Source organism: Eulemur rufifrons, chromosome 19 (assembly GCF_041146395.1).
Source record: "Eulemur rufifrons isolate Redbay chromosome 19, OSU_ERuf_1, whole genome shotgun sequence".
Taxonomy (NCBI): domain Eukaryota; kingdom Metazoa; phylum Chordata; class Mammalia; order Primates; family Lemuridae; genus Eulemur; species Eulemur rufifrons.
This window is the reverse complement of record NC_091001.1, coordinates 46346082-46368014: the sequence shown is the minus strand read 5'-3', so window position 1 is coordinate 46368014 and position 21933 is coordinate 46346082. Positions and strand designations below refer to the sequence as shown.

The 21933-nt window shown below is 53.6% G+C and overlaps 1 protein-coding gene across 4 annotated transcripts in view; it reads left to right on the top strand.

Moving 5' to 3' along the window:
• The window catches only part of PAX8 (paired box 8), a 56689-nt gene extending 46584 nt beyond the window's left edge, over positions 1–10105 (top strand). For 3 of the 4 annotated variants that reach the window (XM_069493812.1, XM_069493811.1, XM_069493810.1), the window contains 3 exons: positions 1201–1302; positions 7968–8054; positions 9507–10105. In XM_069493812.1, coding sequence (XP_069349913.1) covers positions 1201–1302; positions 7968–8054 — 189 coding nt within the window. In that variant the 3' untranslated portion in view covers positions 9507–10105. The remainder of the gene's footprint in view (positions 1–1200; positions 1303–7967; positions 8055–9506) is intronic. The other variant, XM_069493813.1, reaches the window with a different exon arrangement.
• Positions 10106–21933: the final 11828 nt, after the last annotated feature.

The following is a 21933-nucleotide window of genomic DNA, read 5'->3' as shown; positions in this document are numbered from 1 at the left end:
GCCCAAATGTCAATATTGCTGAGACTGAGAAACTCTGTAAACGTCACTAAGATCAAGGATGACCAAATAATTTATCATCCAAACTAGAGCATTTTAAGAGTGAAATGGGTATGAATAAAATAAATATGCTAGGACCATGGTCATCACCTGAGCAGACTTGGGAAAACGAGGATGTATTGTCACCTTGCTAAGAATCTTGGGGTGAGGGAGAGTTGGTCAGAGCCTGCAGAATATAGGGGCTATGGGAGGGGGCACAGGTGAGAGATTATGTTTTTTCGGCACATGGGTAGATGGGGAGAAGCCCACCAGGGCAGGTGGGGTCTCCAAAATGAGAAGGTTTGACTCCCTGATGTAGAGGAGAGGCAGAGCCAGGGAAATGGGGCTTTTATAGAGCTGCCTTGGTATCACCAAGACTTTGACTCACAAAGTTTGACTCGCAAATTATAGATAAACCAAGAGAGATCAGTGTCTGTTTTGCTAAAAATAATTCTTTTCAGAAATGGAATTGACAGAGGTATGACTCATGGTCACATATGAAAGGTAAATGTAATATCTCTCTGCCACGTCTTCTTCCTAGGTCAGGGAGAGCCGATAGGTTTCACATCCTTGTCTCTTGCAACTTAGACAGATTGCATCCACCTGCAAGGCCAGCTGAGGAGCAGGAGTCTCCTCTACTCAGTGAGAAAGAGTGTGGCGGTTGATTAGCAATGTCTGCCACAGGCACAAAAATGATAGTGATAGGCCCATGGGCCATACACCATTCACAGGGCCTTGCTTTTGGTTCTCCTCAGAGCTGGGGCTGGAAGGGGTGAGCTCTGAGTCAGGTGGCCTGGAGTGTGTTCGTTGAGGCCAGCTGTGCCTGCTGCTGTGCTGGGTGCTGTGGGGCATAACAAAAACTGGAAGACATAGCCCCCAGCCTCTAATACCATGACATTTTTGTGGATAAATAAAATAACATTCGTATAAATAAAACCACTGGGGAACAGGGAATGGTACAGGACTCAATAGCAAGTGCTCCCTGCATGGTGGAGTGTCTGTCCTGCAGAACAACAGAAGACACAAGCATTGGGCTCAGTGGAGGGTGGTGGAAGTTTGGAGAATGGCTTTGAAGGGAGTAGCAGGGGTGTGGGAGGAGAGTGAGGTTATAAGGACAGGAGCCCCTGATAGTCCAGCTGATGACTGTTTGCTCTGTTTTTCCAGGGCGAGAGATGGTGGGGCCCACGCTGCCCGGATACCCACCCCACATCCCCACCAGCGGACAGGGCAGCTATGCCTCCTCTGCCATCGCAGGCATGGTGGCAGGTAAGGGGAGGGCATTGCAAAAGGAAGTGTTGGAGGAGGGAGGGACAAGAGCGGGCAGGAGGCATGCTGTGTCCCATTCATAGAATTCCCAAAGGGCATGGAAGGATGGACCGAAGCGGGTATCTTCTTGTAAATACCTGGAGAAAGTGCCCCAGTGCAGTCCTGGCTCCATCATTAACTCATCCCAGCTTGGTCTCTCTCTTCCCAGACAGACCTGTGTCCAAATCCATGCTCCCCCACTTCTTCCAGAACTCAGTGAGCATGCGCATAAGAGAGTGTCCCTGAGGGCCAGCAAAACACTGTGAACCAAACACATGTTCTTAAGCAGCCCTGGTCTCCCAGTGATTTAACTCTGGTGAATCTCAGTTACCCCTGCTGCAAATCCTGAATCTGAATGGTCTTGTTGATGATGAGGATGAGGAGGGTGAAATGATTGAAACATACCCTCCTTTGCACATCACACCTGCCCAGCCCTGCATGGGTAGGACCCAGGCTCTAGGTACTCTAAGGGTGCTACGGAGTATGAAATGAGCTGCGAGTGTTTCTCTATCCTCATTTGGACTGTCCTGGAATCCTGCCTGCCAGTGATTTGGGTTCCTTTGTCTGCCAGTCGTCATCCAGTGGTGACCCAGGGTGTCAAGGTCTGGACAAATGAGGACAACGGGAATTCCTTTGTTCAAGTCTCCCTCTTTTAAGAGCCATATAGGAAAGACCTAGGGTGGATGAGGTAGAATTGAACCATTTCCACTGCCCAGAGAGACCTGGGGACCTGGAGCTTCTGGAAGGGGCTCTGAACTCAGGGCATTTGTGAACCCCATGCAAGCCCCGGCCCGCTCTCCCTGGCTCTGACCCCAGAGACAGCTCATGCACCCCGACCTGCTTCCCTCCCTTCCTAGTAGGGGTTAATCTTTGCCAGCCGCCCACTCTGGGCACCCTGTGCAGAGGCAGGTGGGCTGGGCTCTCCTGGGCAGAGGGAGGAGAGGGAGAAAGAGAGGGAGGAAAAAAGCTCTGTGCTCCCTGGGAACCTGCTGAGCTGGCACTTGTTGCTGCCTGGTTACCGTGGCGATGTGCTTAATGCAGCGTTGAAAATACAGAATACTGACTCCTCTCTCCCTCCTGGCCCCGGACTCCCTCCCTCTCTCCCTTCCTCTTCTGGAGCGTGAAATGAGATTGGTCAAGATAAAAAAGGAAAAGATTCGGTTATTTTTTTAAGAGTGTGGATAATGGGGCCTCTCAATCAAAATCCCAGGCTCCAGTCAGCTCCCCCATTCCCCTTCCAACCCCTCCACCTTCCCCTGCCGCCTGCTTAGAGGAGGAGGAAGAAACATAAAGCACCAGGCTTTTCTCTTAATTATGAATCATTCCCTGAGGGCAAGCCCAGGGCAAGGGGTTCCTGGGGCCCAGAATCTGACCTGTGAGGTAGCTGGAAGGCTTGGGCCTCTCATCAAAGGCCCCCAGAAAGACTTCATCCTGAGTGGGTGCTGTGAAAAAAAATAACACAACTAGGACATTGACTGTAAGTGAATTGCAGAAGGGAAGGCCTTGCCTTACACAGTGAATGGGCTCCCAGTAAGTTGCATGCAAATCAGTTTTCAGAAAATGTAATACTATTTAAATGAATCACCTGGTTCCTAGGAACGCCATTGTGCAAATGAGTTCTTAAGGAATTTTTCTGTAGAAAAATTATGTGTCCCTCTCTTACCACTGCCTGTGATCTCCTAGTTGACTGAATGAGGATTTGTATCATTAAAGTCAGTAAACTTTCACTGAACACCCACTGCGTGCATGTTAGGTACATAAAAAATGCTTAAAGCAAAGCATGCCAGTGATGTTCATCAATCAATTGTGGATGGAAGGAGGTGATCATTTATTATGCACTTCTACATGCCTGGCCATTCATACAGTTAGCTTTATTTCTCATTTTATCCTCACCATAAGACTGAGAGGCCGATATTACCCCAGTTTTATAGATAGAGGAACCTGAGACTCAGAAGAGCAAAGTGGTGTGCTCAGGGTCATAGCCATACTAAGTGGCCGAGTTGTGCAAACACAGGTCTTTTGATTTAAAATTTAGGGTTCTTTCCATTACACCATACGGCCTCCTACCATACCAGAAATAAAGACATAAGCTACAGGACAGTGGCTCAGGAAAAGGAATAGGACTAAGTTCCCTTGTCTCTTCACCTTCTGTTTGTCTTCTCATTTATTTTTTTGTTCTGACCCCACTAATGTAGTTAATGACCCTCATACCAGTTCTGGAGCAGAACCAACAGCTCCAGATCCATCAAGCCATCTATCCATCTTTCCATCCATTCATCTTTACATGTATTTTTCCATACACTGATGCATTTTCTCATCTATCCTGCCATCCTTTCTTCCTCCATACCTCCATCCATCCATCTTTCCATTCATCTTTTTATTCATCTATCTTTCCATCTCTATCCATCCATCTTCCCATTCATCCACCTATCCATCATTCCACCTATCCATTCACTTCCATCCATCCTTCTATCCTTTCCTCATTCATTCTCCCATCCATCCCTCTATCTTTCCATCCCTTCTTCCATCCATCTATCCATCCATTCATCTTTTCATCTATCAGTTCTTGCATCTCCCTTTCCATCTATCCTTCCTTCCATCATCCATTCATTCATCCATCTTCCCATACATTAATCTTTTTATCCAACTTTAAGTCTCTCCTTTCATACACCCATCCATTCATCATCCATCCATCTTTCTACATATCCATTCTTTTATCTATCTTTCCATCTATACATCTTTCATCATCAATCCTTCCACCATCCACACATCCATCCCTGCATCCTTCCATCCATTCACCACTTTTTCACTTAAAACATATTGGTTGAGGATCTGCTATGTGAGTGGCTGGGGATACAGCAGTGAACAGGTCAGTTTCCTCTATTCATGGAGCTTACAACCTAATAGTGGAGAGAAACAGACAGTAAACAAGTCAGTCAACAAATGAATGAATGTGATAATTTCAGATGGTGATAAGTGCTGGGAAGAAAATAAAATGGATGATATAATAAAGAGCCACAGGGAAAGAGATGACTACTTTAGATTGGGTGATGGGGAGGCCTCTCTGAGAAGGTGTTCAAAGTGGTCAGCCACGTGGTAAACTGGGGCAGATCATCCCTGGCCCAAAAGAACAGCAAATGCAAAGGCCCTAAGGCAGGAACTAGATTAGCATGGTAGCACACAAAAAGAAGGGGAGTATGGCAAAGAATAGTGAGTGATTGGGGAAAGCACCAAAGGATGAGAGAGGTTGTTAGTGGCTGGGTCAAGTTTTAAAAGGCTTAGTTTTCTGGGAAAATGGATTGTAGGCAGTCCAGAGAGAAGGCACAGAGACCAGATCAGTTGCAATAGTTCTTGCAAGAGATAACAGTGGCTCAGGCTAGGGAGCTGGCAGTGAGTGAAGGAGGAGAAAGGACACTGAGGATATATTTTGGTAGTGGATCCAACAAAAACGTTTTGGTGAATTAGCTGTAGGGATGAGAAAATAGGGGAGAAAAGGATCACTTGTAGGGTTTGGGCTTGGGAAACTGTGTGGGTGATGGGGACAAGTCTACATGTGGGAGATCAGGAGGGGCAGTGGGTGGCAAGTGGAAATCAAGAGTTCTGTTGGGCCCACCAAATACTCAGCTTTAATAAGTCAGTAGGCGCATGATATAAGTCAGGAAAGAACCCTCGCTAGAGTCTAAATTCAGCCATTGTACAAAGCTGTTATTTCATGCCAAGGGATTAGACAAGATCACTATAAAGAGAATGTGGACAGAGATTCACAGACAGTTACTGACCAAGCCTGGGGTGCTCACCATCACTTAGAGCTCTAGCAGAGAAGGAATCAGCAAGGAGGTCGGGTAGGAAAGACAGTGAGTTACGAAGCAGACCAGGACATGGGATATCATGAACCCAGAAGCACAGAGTGATGAGCTAGAGGTTGAGGGAACTGTGGCCACAGAAGTGACTGTTGGGGTGGCTAGGTTAGAGGTTGTGGGGATTTGAGGGGACTAGCGCTGGCCTGAGTGGAAGGAGTGAGAAAGTGAAGACAGAGACCATGGGGCAGGGGATGGGGGCAGAAAGGGGCTGGTAGTAGAGAGGACTGTGGGGTGGGAAGATGATTGCTAAAAGAAAAGATTGCAGAGCATGATTGCAGACTGAAAGGAGTGAAGGATTAGAAAGGGAGAGGCTGACGAAGCAGGAGAGAGAAGATAGTTGTAGGGGCCAAGTCCCTGGAAGGGCGAGTGGTGTGAGATGCAGAGCAGAGAGGCTGGGTTGGCCTTTCATGGGGGCAGGGACATTTCCCCTGGGGCATAGGGCAGACAGGTGGATAGATCTTGTGGTGGGAAGATGCCACACCCAGGGAAGTACCACCTCCCGAGCCCCGTCCCCTGCCCCAACTTCCGTGTGACCGAGGCAGATGGGTGCTCAGGAGTGGGTGTTAAATAAATAAATAAGTGGGTGAGTGAGTGAACGCATGAATGAGTGACAAAATGAGAGGACAAACACGTTGTGTTTTCCGCCTCTCTTCCTTGCCTGCCAGAGCTCCCAGTGTTTGGCACTGGGTAGGGTGGGCTGAAGGCCCGGGAGCCCTTGCTGTGTAGCCCGTGCAGAACCGGCTTCCTGCAAGGGAACGCTGAAACCAGGGAGATCTGGGCCAAACAGGGACGATTCATACGGTGGGGTACGAGAGAGCACTGGTGTGGGGGCAAGGCGCCAGCCAGCATCTTGGTTCATGCTGTCATTGAGCATGCGGCCTTGGGCAGATGTCTTTCCCTCTCTGGGTTGCAGTTTCTTTATTTGTTAAATGGATGGTTGGATTAGATCATTTCTTAGTTTTCTTTCTTTGTTTTTCTTTGCTTTTTTCCTTCTTCCCACCCTTCCTTCTTGTGCATGCATGTGTCGTTTGTCTGGTCTGTGTTAGACTTAGTCCCTGCCCCTAAGGGGCTTACTGGTTCTTACTGTGAACTTACTGCTTGTCATTGGCTCCCTAGATGTGGGGAGAGTCCAGGAGCCTTTTCTGCTTCCCACTCCTCCTCCTCACTTCCATTCCTCCCGTGCAAATGCCTACCGCTCTGGCAAGGAGGCCGCCCACTGACCCCAACCCAGGCCTTGAGACTGGCTGGATGACTGATTCAAGTCTACATTGAACTTCATTTTAGCACCTGTTTCATGGAAACATAACAAAAACTAACATTTACTGAGTGTCTCTTATACTCCAAGCATGGTGCTAAGCATTTAATATGTATTATCTTGTTTAATCCTTGCCGGACACCATGGGATAGAGACAATAATTTGCCTCATCTTATAGATGAGGAAACCAAGGCTCAAAGAGGCTAGGTGACTTGTCCAAAGTTACACAGCCAGGAAGTGGGGAGCAGAGATTCAACTCCAGACAGGCTGGCTCCAGAGCCAGGGAGTTTCAAACCTCCCCCCAGAGAGCCTGGGAAGGAGGCTAGGAGCCACAGAAAACATTTAGCTCACAACCACAGTTGAGTTTCAGAAAGACGGTGTGGACATTCATTGGCTCTCAGGGCTGGCAGGAACCTGGCCTTGTGAATGGAATTGTCTCCCATGTGAATAAAGGGATTGTCTGGAATTTGGAGTCAAGAGCCCTGAGGTGGAGTTCTGCCCCACCATCTACCAACAGTGTGATCTGAGGCAAACCACGTAACCGTGCTGCACTCCAATTTCCTCTTTTATAAATTGGTAGTATGGGTGAGTACTTTGCAGGAGGGTTGTGGGAATAAAGGGGTGTCATGTGTGGGGAAAGTGCTTTGCCAATGTGAGGCTCTATACCCAGATGGTCAGCTTGACTTTGTTGTTGTTATGTAACGGAATTCATTCTTTATAAGTATTTCTTTGGTAAATAACTCCTTTGGAAAAGCCAAGAATCCATGGACAGAAGGTGGTGATCTAATTTACTTTGTGTAAATTCATGCACTGAGTTTGCTTAAAGTGGTGGACCCGAGATGGAACAATAACTCCTCAGAACAATTCCCAAGACACAACTTCCCGCAGAGCGGGGTGCCCTCGGGGGCCCTCCTTCCTCTCCTGCCCTTAATCCTGGGCACCTCCCGTCACCCCCAATGGACACACACTCAACACACTTATACCTAGGGAGGCTGAAATGTTCATATGTACTGATTCCCTCTTTGACCACTAACCACTTCACCTTGCCATGCCCCCCACCCCAAGAAAGTCCCTTCTGCTGATGGTCCGGGCAGCAGCAGAAGTAGCAGTTAGACTCTGGGCCCTAGAGTCACAGCACAGCTTCCAAACTCCACCAAACCCTCCAGCTGTTTGAGCTTCCTCAGATCCCAGAGCCTCAGTTTCTTCATCTGGAAAGTGGGGATAATCATAACATCTGCCTCCTGGGCCTCCTGGGAGGGCTGCAGTGTGTCAAGGCAGTGCCTCCAGTACCCGGGGGAAAGGACACTGCTCCAAAAGACCCAGCCTGAGGGGTTCCCAAGGGGGTGATGGAGGGGCCTTCTGAGCTCCACTGTCCCTGCCCTGGCTCCAGCTGTCCCCCTGCCACCCCCAGAGCTTGCCTACTGCCAGCCCTGCACCCCAGCCCTCCCTGCACCCCAGCCCCACCTCCCCGCACCCACCTCACAGGCCTCTCCTCTGTGTGCCTCCAACAGGAAGTGACTACTCTGGCAATGCCTACGGCCACACCCCCTACTCCTCCTACAGCGAGGCCTGGCGCTTCCCCAACTCCAGCCTGCTGAGTAAGTCCCTGGGGCTGCCCAGGCCTACTGCTGGGTGGGGTGGGGTGGCATGGGGGCGAGGCCGGGCAGAAAGTTGTCTGAAAGCTGAGAGGCCCCAGGTTACATGGAGGGCCTGAGAGATAGGTGTTGTTTGTAATCACAGGTGGCAGGAGGCAGTGTACCTGGTTGTTTGGGGGAAGAGGGCAGAAGGCCAGAGACTTCCTGGCATCGGTTTCCCTCTGGTCCCCAAGGCCGTGTCTATTAAACTTTTGTTTTGTGTAAGATTCAGAACTCAGGACTGGAGAGGGAGGGCAGGGAGGACTTGAGAGAAGCCTAAGAGAGGACCTCCTGCCTCAGGGGCTTCCAGTGGGACAGCGGCAGGCAGGACTCAGAGCGCCCCGCCAGCATGCGGCTCCCTCCTTCCTGGAAGCTGACCTCAAGAATGCCACCCTGTCCCCTGACCCCTCATTAACCATCTAAGTGGCTCACAAATACTCAGGATTCAGCACCAGAACGCTTACGCAGAAACTCTTTGTTCTACCACATTCCCCGTATTTGCCTGAGATGCGGACAGCACCCGGGTCGAGGTCCAGACAGTGACCTTCAGGGAGCTTTGAGGCTGCTCTTCACCCCTTCTGGCCCTGAGGTCCTGGCCTGGGAAGACCAGCTTTTCCGCAAAGCAAGCCCCACTAATGAGGGGCTTAAGAGATCGCACTAGCACCTCTCTGAGTGACCTTGAGGGTGTCAGAGCAAGCCTGAGCCAGAGGAGAAGCAGCGGCCCAAGGGTGGCCGACCCCATGGGCACCATCGCAGGCTGGCAGGACCATCCACTCCCCAAGACCTCCTCTCCTCCCATTACCTCCTGGTGTTCCAGAAATAACTGGGAGGGTAGCTGACCTGAGCTCTCTTCGCCAGATGAGGTCAACGCCAAGCCACCTTTGTGTTCAGTTTAGCTAGAAAGGATGAGGGCAGCGAGACACGCCGGGGCCAGGCACCTTTCCACTGAGCGGCCCAGGCTGCCCCCTGCAGGTGTGCAGAGAGCCTCTGAGGGTCTTTCCACCCCACAGGAGCCTAATCCCCTGCGGTTTTCAGGGGAAGATTCTCTTGCCTGGCACTGTTTGGGCAAGGCTGGGGAGGATCCCCAGGACCCCCAGTGTGCTTGGTTCTTTGGGGTTCTCCGTGCACCTGCTCCCTCTTGCCCTCCCCCTACAGCCAGGGTGGGGAAGGTCAAGGCAGTTGTGGGGGGAAGGGGCAAGAAGCAACTGTTCTTATTCTGGCCAGAAACTCAAAGGTGAGGCCAGAGAAGGAGGAAATGGGGCTGGAGAGGAGTTAATCTTTGATGATCAGATAGGCCAGAGGGATGAATGATTAACTTGTGTTGTCTTAAAGGTCAGCAGATGCAGGGAAGGCTATGGTGCAACTTCCCCCTCTGACCGGCAGTGTTGTTGTTATTTTTTTTTTTAACATGTCCAGGTTCCCCATATTATTACAGTTCCACATCAAGGCCGAGCGCGCCACCCACCACCGCCACGGCCTTTGACCATCTGTAGTTGCCATGGGGACAGTGGGAGCAACCGAGCAACAGGAGGACTCAGCCTGGGACAGGCCCCAGAGAGTCACACAAGGGAATCTTTATTTATTACATGAAAAATAACCACAAGTCCAGCATCGCGGCTCCCTCCCTGTGTGGTTAATTTAATGAACCATGAAAGACAGGATGACCTTGGAGAAGGCCAAACTGTCCTCCAAGACTCCTTAAGGAGGGGCAGGAGTCCCAGGGAAAGAAAACCATCCCATTCCAAAAAAGACAAAATTGGAGAAGAAATGGGGCCCCCAGCTGGAACCCACCAAAGGAGAGAGGAGGGACCAGCCGGGGGTGGTGGGGGGAAGGTTGGGGGGCGGTGATTGGCCCTCACCTGGGCCCGAGGTGTGCACAGGGCACCTCTGTGGCCTGTCGTCAACACTCTAGCAGTTACGGACTGAAAGCACTTCCTTCCAGCCCACAAGTCACAGCCTGGAGCCGAAGCTCTCCCCACCAGCCACCCTGGAGTCACCTCCCTCAGCTCCGCCTGTGCCTGTCCTCCTTGCCGAGGGCTGGCTCAGGTCAATCAGAAACTCCCGGCTGTCAGCTGACCTTCCCTTGCCTGCTGCTGTGATGTGCGAGCCCCACCCCAGCTTCTCCTACAGTGGGTCATCCCTTTGGCAGCTGCGGTCAGCCAGGCCGGCCTCAAGCGGCTTGAGACAGACATTCCAAAGGGCCCTGTCCCCTGGGAGGTGAGGTGTGGACCTGCCCCAGCACAGCAAGGTGGAATTTCAGGGGACCCACTTCCCCCTCCTGACAGCTCCTGCCAAGCCGAGTGTGCTTCCTGCAGCTCAAGCCCACCAGCTACCGAAGAGACCCCAAGGCAGCCCCCTGAAGCCAGCAACGGAGGTTCCCCCTCTGGCTCCTGCAGTTCCTGCCCCCAAGGCCTGACTGTATATACTGTACATGAAACTCTGTTTGGGTCAAACTTTCCTCTTTCCACCGCCCAGACTTTGGCCTCCGAGTGCATTGTCTCCCTGCCACGTTGGGCTTCTCTCCTTGACGCTTCTTTCTTTTTTAAAGACAACCCACCATTGCCATTGCCATGTGACTCAATAAACCATTACTCTCCATCTCAGGCTTTGGGGTTGGCTGGGGAAGGAGGCACCCGGGGACTGGGCTTTTAGAGCTAAGTGGCCAACAAACTCACTTTGGAGCTGTGGTTGGAGGGAACTATCTAGTGACCCGGAGTCCTGACTTGGCATTCTCCCCCTGCCCTTAATAGATGTTCAGTACTCGGTACATCACTTATCCAGGCTTTGAGTGCTTCAGCTGAGTACATGTGAGGCTGGCACAGTGCTGGGCCAGTCACAGACCCCACACAAGTACTTGCTGTTGTTATTAACAGGAAGCCAGGGACCCAGCAGGTGGAGTGGTGAAGGACCCAGGGATGCTATAAAGTGGAGCCCACATCAACAGCTCTTGTGGCCCTTGTGGTGGGAGAGGAGGGGAGGGAGGACTGGGCTCTCTCCTGTGTGCCAGGCACAGTGTGGAGAGCTTCATATCACTTAAGTTGGAATTAGCCCCATTTTATAGATTTAGGAAACTGAGGCTTAGAAAATAATGAAATTAGTTGCCCATGGTAGTCCTCTTACACATTTACCCAACAACACAGGACCCTCATCAGGGATGTCAGAGTGTTCTAAACCCAGTGAAGTTTCTAGAGCTGCCACTGAGAATCTAATTTCTTTTGGTTTGGTCTTAAAACTTTGACCTGACTGAGTGCTGGAAAAGCAAAGCGTTGGGGGGCCAGGAGGGGGTGAGGGGGACTGCAGAGACTTAGCACAGCTGCCTCCAGGAAATTTGTGAGATACAACGTGACGGTGGGGGCTCGGCCCGCAGCAAGGTGCCTGGCCCACAGGGGCCTGTGTGCTATCCGAGGGGACCCCCTCCATGTGGGACCCACGTGGAACAAGGGGAGGGGGTCTACAGCCTGGACATCCAGGTTAGTGTGGGCAGCTGGGCAGACAACTCTGGGACTGAGCCAGGTGGAAGCAGGCCAGGAACTCCAAGGCTGGGAGGACAGGGCTCCTACCTCCTTCGGCCCCCCAAAGGAGAAGCTGGGGCGCTCCTGGGCATGGCATGAGAATTATTGAGCCTGGGGGAGCCCTCCCATCAAGAAGATCCAACGCCATCTCTTCTGAGGGGATCTGAGATGAGACTGGTTTTTCAGTGACAGGACTTCCCTACCAGCGGGACCCTGAATCCCATTGTATCCAAAGCTCTTCACGACCCCAAACCCTGGGTTCATGAGGCCCTAAGACCACCCCAACCAGGTTCCAGGGCCACGGTGAACCCCCACTCCAGAAGTATTTGGAGGGACATGGCATCCCCAGGGGACTGTACAGCCATCCTTTGTGTTTGCAGCCAACCCCCCTGGAGACACCCCAGCAGACCCTCTGCAACTCACGATGATCAAGGGACTTGGGCTTGGCTTTTGCTGTGGTCACATGGTTCCAAATTCAGCTTGCTTTCTTTGAAGTGATCTGGGCATCCCTGGACACAGCTCAGAGCAGGTGACTTTAGTGACTGTGGGGTGTGGCCCAAATGCAGTGGGCCCTGGCTAGTGCCTACCTGGATATTCTGTCTATGGTCCAGCTGAGAGTCCCCCTTTGGGGCTCAGAAAATATAGTCATTTATATCTTGGACAAGACAGAGAGGATTCGAGCTGCCCCAGCATTGGGGGTGGTACTGGGAGAAGCCAGGGTGGCACATGAAGTGGGGGTGAAAAAGAAGGTGTGAGGACAAGGACAAGGAGGCTGCTGGGCCAGAGCTGGAAGGCCACTCTCACCTGGCTGCATGTGACAGGGGAGTGCTTTCCTGTGCAGGGCGGTCAGGGGCCCCGTGGGAGGAGTTTTGTGTTGGCAGGAGAATTGGGGATGAGGCATGAGCCTGAGACTTTCCCAAGGCATGGAGGTCCCTGCCCCCCACCCCGCCGCCGTCCAGGCAGCTCTCCCTGGTCCAGGCCAGCCCAGCGTGCTAGGAGCTTGCGGGAAAGCTGTGTAGACCAAGCAGATCCCGCAGGGCAGTGGGTTTCTTGCTGGAAGATGGGGCAAGCCTGTACCCTGCCTGGGGCCCATGAGATAGACAGAACTGCCAGGACCCTCTGGCTCCTCCCCCGCAGCTGCAGGGGTGGGGATGGGGGAGCCGGGAGCCCCTGTCTCCATAGCCAGCCCAGGCTAGTCCCAGCCCCTCCCCTTTCCCACCTCCTCTCACTTCTCTAATATTCTTGCTGTGAGTTACCAAGAAACATGTATTTTCTGCCCCCGTGTGCCAGACACACACTCGACTCTCGAGACAACCTCAGGCAGGAGGAGTTGGTGGCCACAGTCTCCAGATGGGGAACAGGAGGCCAGAGAGGCTGAGGCCCTTGCTAAGGTCTCCCCACTCCCACCTGCCCTCCTCATCCTCCTGCTTCCATCATCCAAAACACACACGCTTCCTCCCATCTACACCAACACAGGTCTTCTTTGAGATAAGTCCATTGTCCTTGTCCTTTGGGGGTGGGCACAGGAGGGGGACCAGAGACCTCAGTGCCCGTGGTCAGTGTATGTTTCAGCAGCAGCCCTGTCAATCAGGGCCAGAGGGGGCCAGTGGGGACTGTGGCTCCCTCCCAGGCCCGTCACCCACGTCAGCCTTGGAAGGTATAAGCGGCCTTTATGGGGGCTTAGTTTCTGTTTGAGTACAAAGCTCACTCTCTGACGTCTCAGATGCTGAACATTGGCCCCATTTTGTCTCGCACTTGGGGAAACTGAGACCAAGAGGTGACTTGACTTTTTCAAGGTCATTCGGCTAGTCAGCAGAGGAGCTGGGACCACAGCCCGACCCTCATCTGAGGCCTACTCTGCATCCTATTCCACGGCCGTGGCCAGGCTTCTGCAGAGAACTCAGACACCCTTTGCTTGGTAGGGAGAGGCAGAGGTCACTTAGCCAGTTAGGGCCACTGCCACATGCTCCCACTTCGCAAATAGCCCTGGACACAAGGCCCAGAGCCCAGCAGAGGAGTGCTAGGGCCAGGCCGGGCCGTGCCAGGCTGATCCCGGATTCCCCTCCATTCGTGGCCCTAAATCTCCCCCCAGGCCGCCCTTGGGCACCCCCCAACCTCTAGGGTCATAAAGCGTCTCCATCTTCCACAGGGCAGCGATGGCTCCTCTGTCCCTGGCTGTTGTGTCACCTTCCGACATCGAGTGACTGAGCTGCCACACTTCTCTCTCTCTCACCTCTTTCTCCTTCCTTTGTTCACTTCTTTTAGTTTCTTATTCCTCTCCCTCTTCTGCTGCCTCCAAAACAATTATTCCTTTCTCACCCTTTGAGAGACCTCCGCGTCTCCAGGGCTCTGAAGGGTAAGAGAGAAAGGGAATGTTGGGACGAGCTTCGCGGTCTGGGATGTGTTCAGGAAATGCCAGGAAGCAGCCCTTCGCCCCCTCGCCCTCTCCCTCTCTTTGGCTTCTTGCTCTTTTCATTACTTTCTTCTGTTCCTTTGGCTCCTTGGGGGCCTCTGGGACTCAGACACTGGAGCTCTGTCACTTCTGGATGGCAGACACCTGTCCCCACAGCTCCCTGCTCCCACACGCACGCCACCATCGAGAGCCGCATTCCCCACCACCAGTCCTGCGGGCGGAACCAGGGGACCCGGTTCTTCCCAGCAGAAGCTGGCAGAGGTAGGCAGGGTGACAGGTCTCTCCTTCGGCTCCAGTCAGCATCCTCCCCTAGACCACGCCCTTGCTTCTATCCTGGAGAAGCAGCAGGGCTAAGGCCCTGCCCTGGAGAGGCTGCCTGGAGATTTGGGGTACCAGCTCGGGCCTCGTGGGAGGGGGAGGCGGCGAGCGGGGCTCCGGGTGGGGAGAAGGGGCGGTGGGAGGCCAGCTCCTCTGCATCTGTGCCCGGTGGCAGCCGGCCAGGCTGTGGAGTGAAGCGCTGCCTGCGGCTCTCCCAGGGAAATGTTATTTCCCCCTGAGTGAAGCGGACTGTGCAGTGTGGAAATTGGCTCTTTTCTGAGCGAGCTGTGGCTGTTGCTGCGGAGTCGGGGCGGGCCGACTGGCCCCTGGAGTGAGCCGGGAGCAGCCATGTGCTGAGAACTCATTAGGGATAAATCAAACTAGTAACAGCATGAAGCCAACACCCTCCCCCCACTGCGCCTCCCTTCCCCATCCCCTCCGAGACCCCCCACTTCCTTCCTCCTCTGTGGTCCTCTCCCTGCTCGCCTCCCTCCTGCCTTCTCCCCAGAGAAGGCACCGTCCCCCAGCCAAGGCACCTCCCCTCCCCCAGCCAAGGCACCCCCCAGCCAAGGCTCCCTCCCCCAGCCAAGGCAGCCCCCCAGCCAAGGCACCCCCTAGCCAAGGCACCCTCCCCCAGCCAAGGCACCCCCCCCAGCCAAGGCACCCTCCCCCAGCCAAGGCAGCCCCCCAGCCAAGGCACCCCCCAGCCAAGGCACCCTCCCCCAGCCAAGGCACCCCCCCTCCCCCAGCCAAGGCACCCCCCCAGCCAAGGCACCCCCCAGCCAAGGCACCCTCCCCTAGCCAAGGCACCCCCCTCCCCCAGCCAAGGCACCCCCCCCAGCCAAGGCACCCTCCGCCAGCCAAGGCAGCCTCCCAGGCAAAGCACCCCCCCAGCCAAGGCACCCCCCAGCCAAGGCACCCCCCCCAGCCAAGGCACCCTCCCCTCCCCCAGCCAAAGCACCCCTCAGCCAAGGTACCCATCAGCCAAAGCACCTCTCAGCCAAGGCACCCCCCCAGCAAAGATACCCTCCCTAACCATGCCATTCTCATCAAGCCATGGTGCCCCCCAGCCAGGGTGCCCCTCAGCCAAGGCACCCCCCAGCCAATGCACTCCAGCAAGTTCCAGAAGCCCAAGCCTACACGCCTGCACACAACCACACAGGCACACACACACCCACACCTGCTGTCCAAACTCCAGCAGCAGCCCTAACTGAGAGACAAGTTCATCTGCAAATACAGCTTTTTTGTTTGTTTGTTTGCTTTTGTGGTGGAGGTGGGGGCCCTGGTAAGGAGCTTAAGCCACAGCCACAGGCCTTGCTAGAAGCCCAGATCAGGAGCCCACCATCCAGGCCCCTCTTCTCCCACTCGGTCACATCATTCCCTGCCCCAGCTCCTGCGGAGACCCAGGGGCAGCCTCCCAGCTGTGGGCCACGTTGCGTCCCCCACATATGTCCCCGGGGGAGATGAGATGAGAGCACCATGAAGGCTACAGCAGGAAAGAAATTGTCCATAGAACAGATGAGCATGGTCAAAATGGAAACCCATTTCCCCTCCAAAGGAAGGAAGGAAGAGAAAGAGCAAAGGAGGAAGAAAGACGGGAGGGGTGGGGTCTAACTCACTAGCCTTGCGTGGTCCTGAAGGTGATGGAGGTTTCTACCTGCCCAAGCGTAGCCCTTTCTTCCCTGGAACTGCCCTCTTTGCTGATGCGGGGGGGAAGGGGCCTGTCATTCCGAGTTTGTGGGTGTTGTGAGAGCCTACAGTTATTGTCATAATAACGAGTCCCTGGCCATCACCTTTGTTCCCCACTTTGGAAGAGAGTGGCCAAGTGATGCGTGATGTTGTTGAAAGAGCCCAAGCCTGGAGTGTAGGATTGTGACCTGGTTTCTGTCACCTTCCTGTTGGCGACGCCAGGGGACTCCTTCTCAGTTTCCTCAACTGTAAAATGTGTGGCTTGCGCCAGAGTGACGTCCAGCTCTAACACTGTGGCACGGTAGTGACCTGGGCCAGTGGAAAGCAGTAGGGCCTCATCTGACTGGCTTAGGTATGAAGCCCTCTCTCCCAGATTCCCCAGTAATTTTCCATCAGGCAAACACCATATTTCCATATTTGGAATCTGGGCGGTGTCTGGAGTGGAGGTGGGGTGGCTTCTAGTGTCCCACCCACCCGAACAGGAGCTGGGGTCCTGACTCAGCTTGCCTTGCCGCAACTAAAGCCAGGCTCCGGAAGGATTCCAGGATGGGGCAGATACCAGAGGGGGACTAGCTGGCCACGGTTAACACAGGCTGGGCCTGAAGATTCTGCCGTAGCCCTCCCGGTAACTGACTCATTCATTCAGAAGTCTTTCACCAACCACCCGCTGTGAGCCATTCCCTTTGGTAGGCACTTCGGAGAAAACAAGAAGGAACCAGATAGGACACCTCCCTCCAAAAAAGTAAATAAATAAAACCCAGCTCAGGGCTTAGCAATGAGATTGTATAAAACTGTAGAGCAAGATAGGAGAAAAAGGAAGGCCGTAAGAGAGCTGCACATAGAGTACTGTTGGGTGTCGGATGGTGGTTGCCAAGTCCCTCATGCCCATCCAGGCCTTTCCCTGGCGTCCCTCCCTTCTCTAGCTGCTGGGAACCCCAACTGCAAACCCTAAACCTGAGGCCTCAAAGTCCCACCTCTCTTCCTGGGGAACAGCCGCGCGCTGCTCTCCTGTGCTCATGTCTGGGAGGGGTAAGGATGGTGCCGGACAAGGAAGACTCAGACACCCTCTCCCCCGTATTCCAGTCGCCCTGCCTTCCGGTCTTGCCCCAGCCCTGGCTAGCTGGACGGGAGCGTGGAGTGGAAGGCCTGGGCCTCTCTCTGAGCTCTGCTTTGTTCCTGCACCTGGGTGGAGAAGGGGGGCGGTGAGTGCCCAGGGCCTCAAGACAGATCAACAGCTACCCCTCCCTGCGAGGCTTGGCTGGTCCCCTCCTTCCCATCTCCATGGTCCCTGCACCCAGGTAGGGCCAGCCCAGCTCCCTGACCACAGACCCCAGGACTGGAGGGCACAGAGGGAGAGAAGGCTCCTCAGTGGAGACAGTGGCAAATGACAAGCTCAGAGAAGGAGAGGGGCGGGTGCCTGGAGGTGGGGACATCACCTGGCTGTGAGTTCTAGGACTCCTTGGGGCGGTGACAGTAATCCAGGCCTTGGCGGCAGGTCTCACCTCCAGGATCCCCTCTGCCATGTGCATTTTCTCAGAGCTCTCACTTAGAGGATGGAGGGAGGGGATTTAGGGGCTGAAACACAATGATGGGGGTGCAGTCCCCAAATGCCCAAGGGAGGGAAGGAGGGAAGAAGAGAGGGCGTCAGAGGAGGGGGGAGCAGGTGCCTCCTCCCACAGCCATCTTGGGGAGGCGGTGCTGGGAGTGGGCCCAGACCCAGGCCAAGGCTCAGGGCCCATCTGAGCATGTCGCCTGCTAAGGAGGAGTGGAGGCAGGGGAGGGGAGGGCGGGGAGGTGAATAAATAATAGGAAATAAAACTTCATGAAGCAGAAAATAAAAGGCAGATTATACAGATGTGGCAATTTGAAGGATCATTGCCTCTGTCCTCTTTTTAACTGCTGCATCTGGAGTTTTGAAGCGGCTTATCCTCTCCCTCCCTCTGCCAGGTCCCCGCCTGGCTGGAGGCCCCCACGGGGCCAAGGCACGCGTGGGGACAGCACCTCAAATGCTTCAAAGGCCGGTGGCATTTCCAAGCACCACGCGTGGCTGCCCAGCCTGGGAGGGGCCTGTGGGCTGCGAGAAGGGGGTGGAAGGGTAGGTGGGTGTTTGGGGGTGAAGCTCTGAGCAGGTGTGGCTGTGGCTTGCAGGTGAGAGAGTGTGAGTCACGCTGGTTAAGAGGGGCGAGCCTGCACAGTCAGGAACGGGGTGAGGATGTGTGAGGCATGAGGAAGGGGACCCCTGGCCACAGCGGGTCTGGCTGACTGTCAGCTGGAGGATGAGGCCCAAGTCTCTGCAGCTTCTTTCTGCTCTTCATCAAAATTCATTTGTTAAGCCTCAATTTGACACTGTGCCAGGTGCTATATAAACAGACATGGTCCCTGCCCTTAAGGAATTTCAAACCTAAAACACACACACACACTGACATTTTGTTTATTTTATTTTAAATATTAATGTATTCCCCACCTTGTTTCAGGGAGGATTTGAGACAGCTCATAGGAAATGCATGCAATAAATGAGTAAACTACAAATAAAAGAGAAACCATCAGGACCACAGAAGACAGACCATGGGCGGTAGAGTGGGCCCCAAGCAGCCGCAGAGTCGAGCTGGAAATTGGTGGTCGAGTGGAAGAGCCATCATGGTCACATATGTGGTTCTCGCTCACAAGAAGACAATGTGCCAGCTCTCAGGAGACGCAGCACTTTTCCTAGCACTTGGCTGTAAAGGAAATTACTCACCTTGGCCCCAACAAAGGAGACTAACGATGGATAATGCCCTCAAAAACACAGCAGCAAATTCAGGTCCAGCTTCCCAGGGCTGTCTCAGGCAGCGTCCAGCAGGGAGAGCTGATCAGTTAGAGCACTGAAATTCAGAAAATCTTGAGCAAAGGAGCACTCTGTGTCCTTCAACTCTCCCTTCGGCATCGGTACTTCTTTCAGGTGGGTTTTGGACCACAGATTAGCCCACGGTGAGACCAGAGTCTCAGAGGAAATACGAGTAGCTGATGTCAAGATTCCAAGCTCGGTCCAACGCAGGGTCAGGGCAGTGAATGCAGACCAGTAGTGGGGAGGGGCTGGGAGGCATGGCCCAGACTGCTCAGCAACCCCGAATGAGGTAGGTGTCCCTTCTCCATCCACGTACCTCCTCCTGACCCTGTGTCACACCACAGATGAGGACAAAGAGATCAGAAAACCAGAAGCTTCCATCCTGATACCAAAGGTGAGGCAAAGGCCCATCTGGATCAAATCTCCTTGTGTATCCTGGTGTGTTGTCATTCAAAGCAATGGACCAATCATTGCAGAATGATTCATAAAAACAGGGCAGTCAGGAGAGGACTAGTTTTGGGGAGATAACACTAAGTTGGGTCTTACAGGTAATAAGCAACCCTGTACAGTACAGCATTTTACAATTTCCAGGAAGATCTATTGAGGGGCCACATCTTACAGACAGAAGCCCAGGTCTGAAATTCAGAACAGAGGTCAGGGCTGAGGCTTCGATTTGGAGACTTCAACCAGAAGCTATCCCGAAAGCCCTACAGGCGGGCAGCTCTGAGGCTGAGGCTACACACTGTGGAAAGATTTGAGTTTAGGGGTGAGAAGAGCAAGAAGGAGCAGCAGAAAAGATGGAAAAAGAAACTGCAAGAAAGTAGCAGAGCCAGGAGAGCGCGCAGTGCTGCAGGCCCTGGGAGGACAAAGTTTAATCAGGTCCTGGGGATGCAATGGAAACCCACAATCCCGGTTTCTGCGCTTGGGGAGTTGATGTTGCTCTGGGAGCAGAGAGGGGAAGGGAAGGCAGGGGAGGGAAGAGGAGGAGAAAGTTAGAGTTTGATGTGACAGAGAGTATGTAGGTGAGGAAGCCCCAAGGAAGGCTGTGTGGAGGTAATGGCATCTAAATATTAGTCAGTTTTCTCCCTGTCATCTGTTCCTCCTCATCTGTCCTTGTAGGTCTCAGAATTTCTCAGCAGCTAGTCCTGGTCCCTATGCTTTGGGCGACATCGGCTTCAGCCCCACCATCGTCAAAGGTGGGCTCTGATTACTAGTAATTAGCTCAGATATGGGCACATGGCCCAAGGCAGGCTGCTCAAGGAGACTCTATTCCCGGATTTGAGTTTGAAATTTCCAGGAAGCTAACAGTCTCTATCTCTATCTGCTAGATTTGTACCAAGAAGAGGGATCTTGGGAGTTACTGGGGCCATCTTGGTACCAGAGGATTGCTCCTGCCTCTTGAGCCTGGGACAAGGAGCCTCAGAGGAGCTAGAGAAAAAAGGGGCCCTGGTCAGCATGGAGCCCTAGATGAAACCTCACCTGACTTGGACACAGATTATTCAGTGATCAGATAAATCTCTGCTAATGCCCATTGAGCTAGGATTTGTTACTTGCAAGGTCCAGGGCGAGGGAGAGCCAAGTGCAGAGGCCCAGCATTAAAGCAGGATGGCATGTTTGAGGGCAGGACTCAAGCTGGAGCCCAGAAGAGGGGAGGGTGCATGGGGTAAGTCTGGCAGGCTGTGTGCTAATAGCTAACCTCACCAGGCTTTCCTTCTGTGCCAGGCATTGTTCTGAGGTGCTTACGTGCATAATTTCACTCAGTCCTCACGAGGATCCTGTGACATAAGCAGTGTTATTATCCCCATTTTATAGAGAAGCAAACAGCACAAGAGCCTAAATAACTGGGCCATGGTCAGATAGCTAGGAAAGGTCCAGCTGGGACCCAATCCCAGGCAGTCTAACCCCAGGGCCTGGCCACTGGGGCCAGATCAGCTGGGCTTTGGTGCAGGGGCTGGCAGGCCATGTGGCCAGCAAGGCCAAAGGTCACTGAGAGGTGAGGTGGGGTGAAGGCTGAGATGCCATAGGATTTGACAGTTGAAGGGCATCAGTGGCCCTCAGGGTGGTGTTTCAGGAAGGCGTGGGGTGGAAGCCAATTTGCAAGGTGTGAATGGGAGCCAGGTACAAATGGGAAGCAGGTGAGGGAGGAAAACAGCTGGCAAGCCCACGCATCCCGTGAGTTCATCACACAAAGGTGGGAAGCAGCAGAGTCTAATGTGGGCTTTAATTTTCTTTATCCACAAGACGGTCTTCCTTGAAGATGTTTGTGAGGCAAGACAATGGAGGGAGTAGAGAGTGGGCCCAGAGAGTCCTGAGGGGACCCCTGAGGGAGAGACGCCCATGGCAGGCAGAGAGCCCTCCTCCTCCGCAGGAGGGAAGAGGAGGGGAGTGTGGCTAGATGGTGAGGGGTGTGGGTACCCAGAAGAGCTGGGGGCAAAGGTGTTGGCAGAGGGGCTGGTGGGCAGGAGCCATGAGAGAGAAGAGCCATTTGGGAACCTGTGAGCACCTGGGCCCGTGCAGGTATGGCAGGAAGGCAAGGGAGGAGGAAGGCCCAGCTGTAGCCACGTTTTCCCAAGGTCCCAGGCCATTGTCTTTTTCTTTTTTTCATTTTTTATTTTGAGATACTTTTTTGGGATTTACATAAAAGTTGCAAAAATAGCACAGTGCATTTCCAGAACATACTCTAACCCTACCCATTGGCCTTACTCAAGTCATCTCATCATAAAGCTCTCAGGCTGTCTCCCAGGCTCTGAGCCTGTCACTCTTCTGCTTAAAAACTGCACTGCACATTTACAGAAAGGCACACTGCTTGGCTGCACTGAAGACCCCATACCATCTGGTCTCAGCCCACCCTCACCCTGAACAGAGCCCAGCTCCGTTCAACCCCAACCAACCCTGTGTCTCCATCTGCAGGAGACACTGAGCCTCCAAAGGAGAGGATCCCAGCCTCAGCGAACAACGAACAAATGACTGTCATCAGCAGAGATGGTGAGAGAGTGGGGAGAGGTCACCTCAGGGATGTCATCCTGGGTCACAACAGGCCTAGATGGGAAAGGAAGGGCTGAAGCCAAACTCCAACCACCCTCTTGG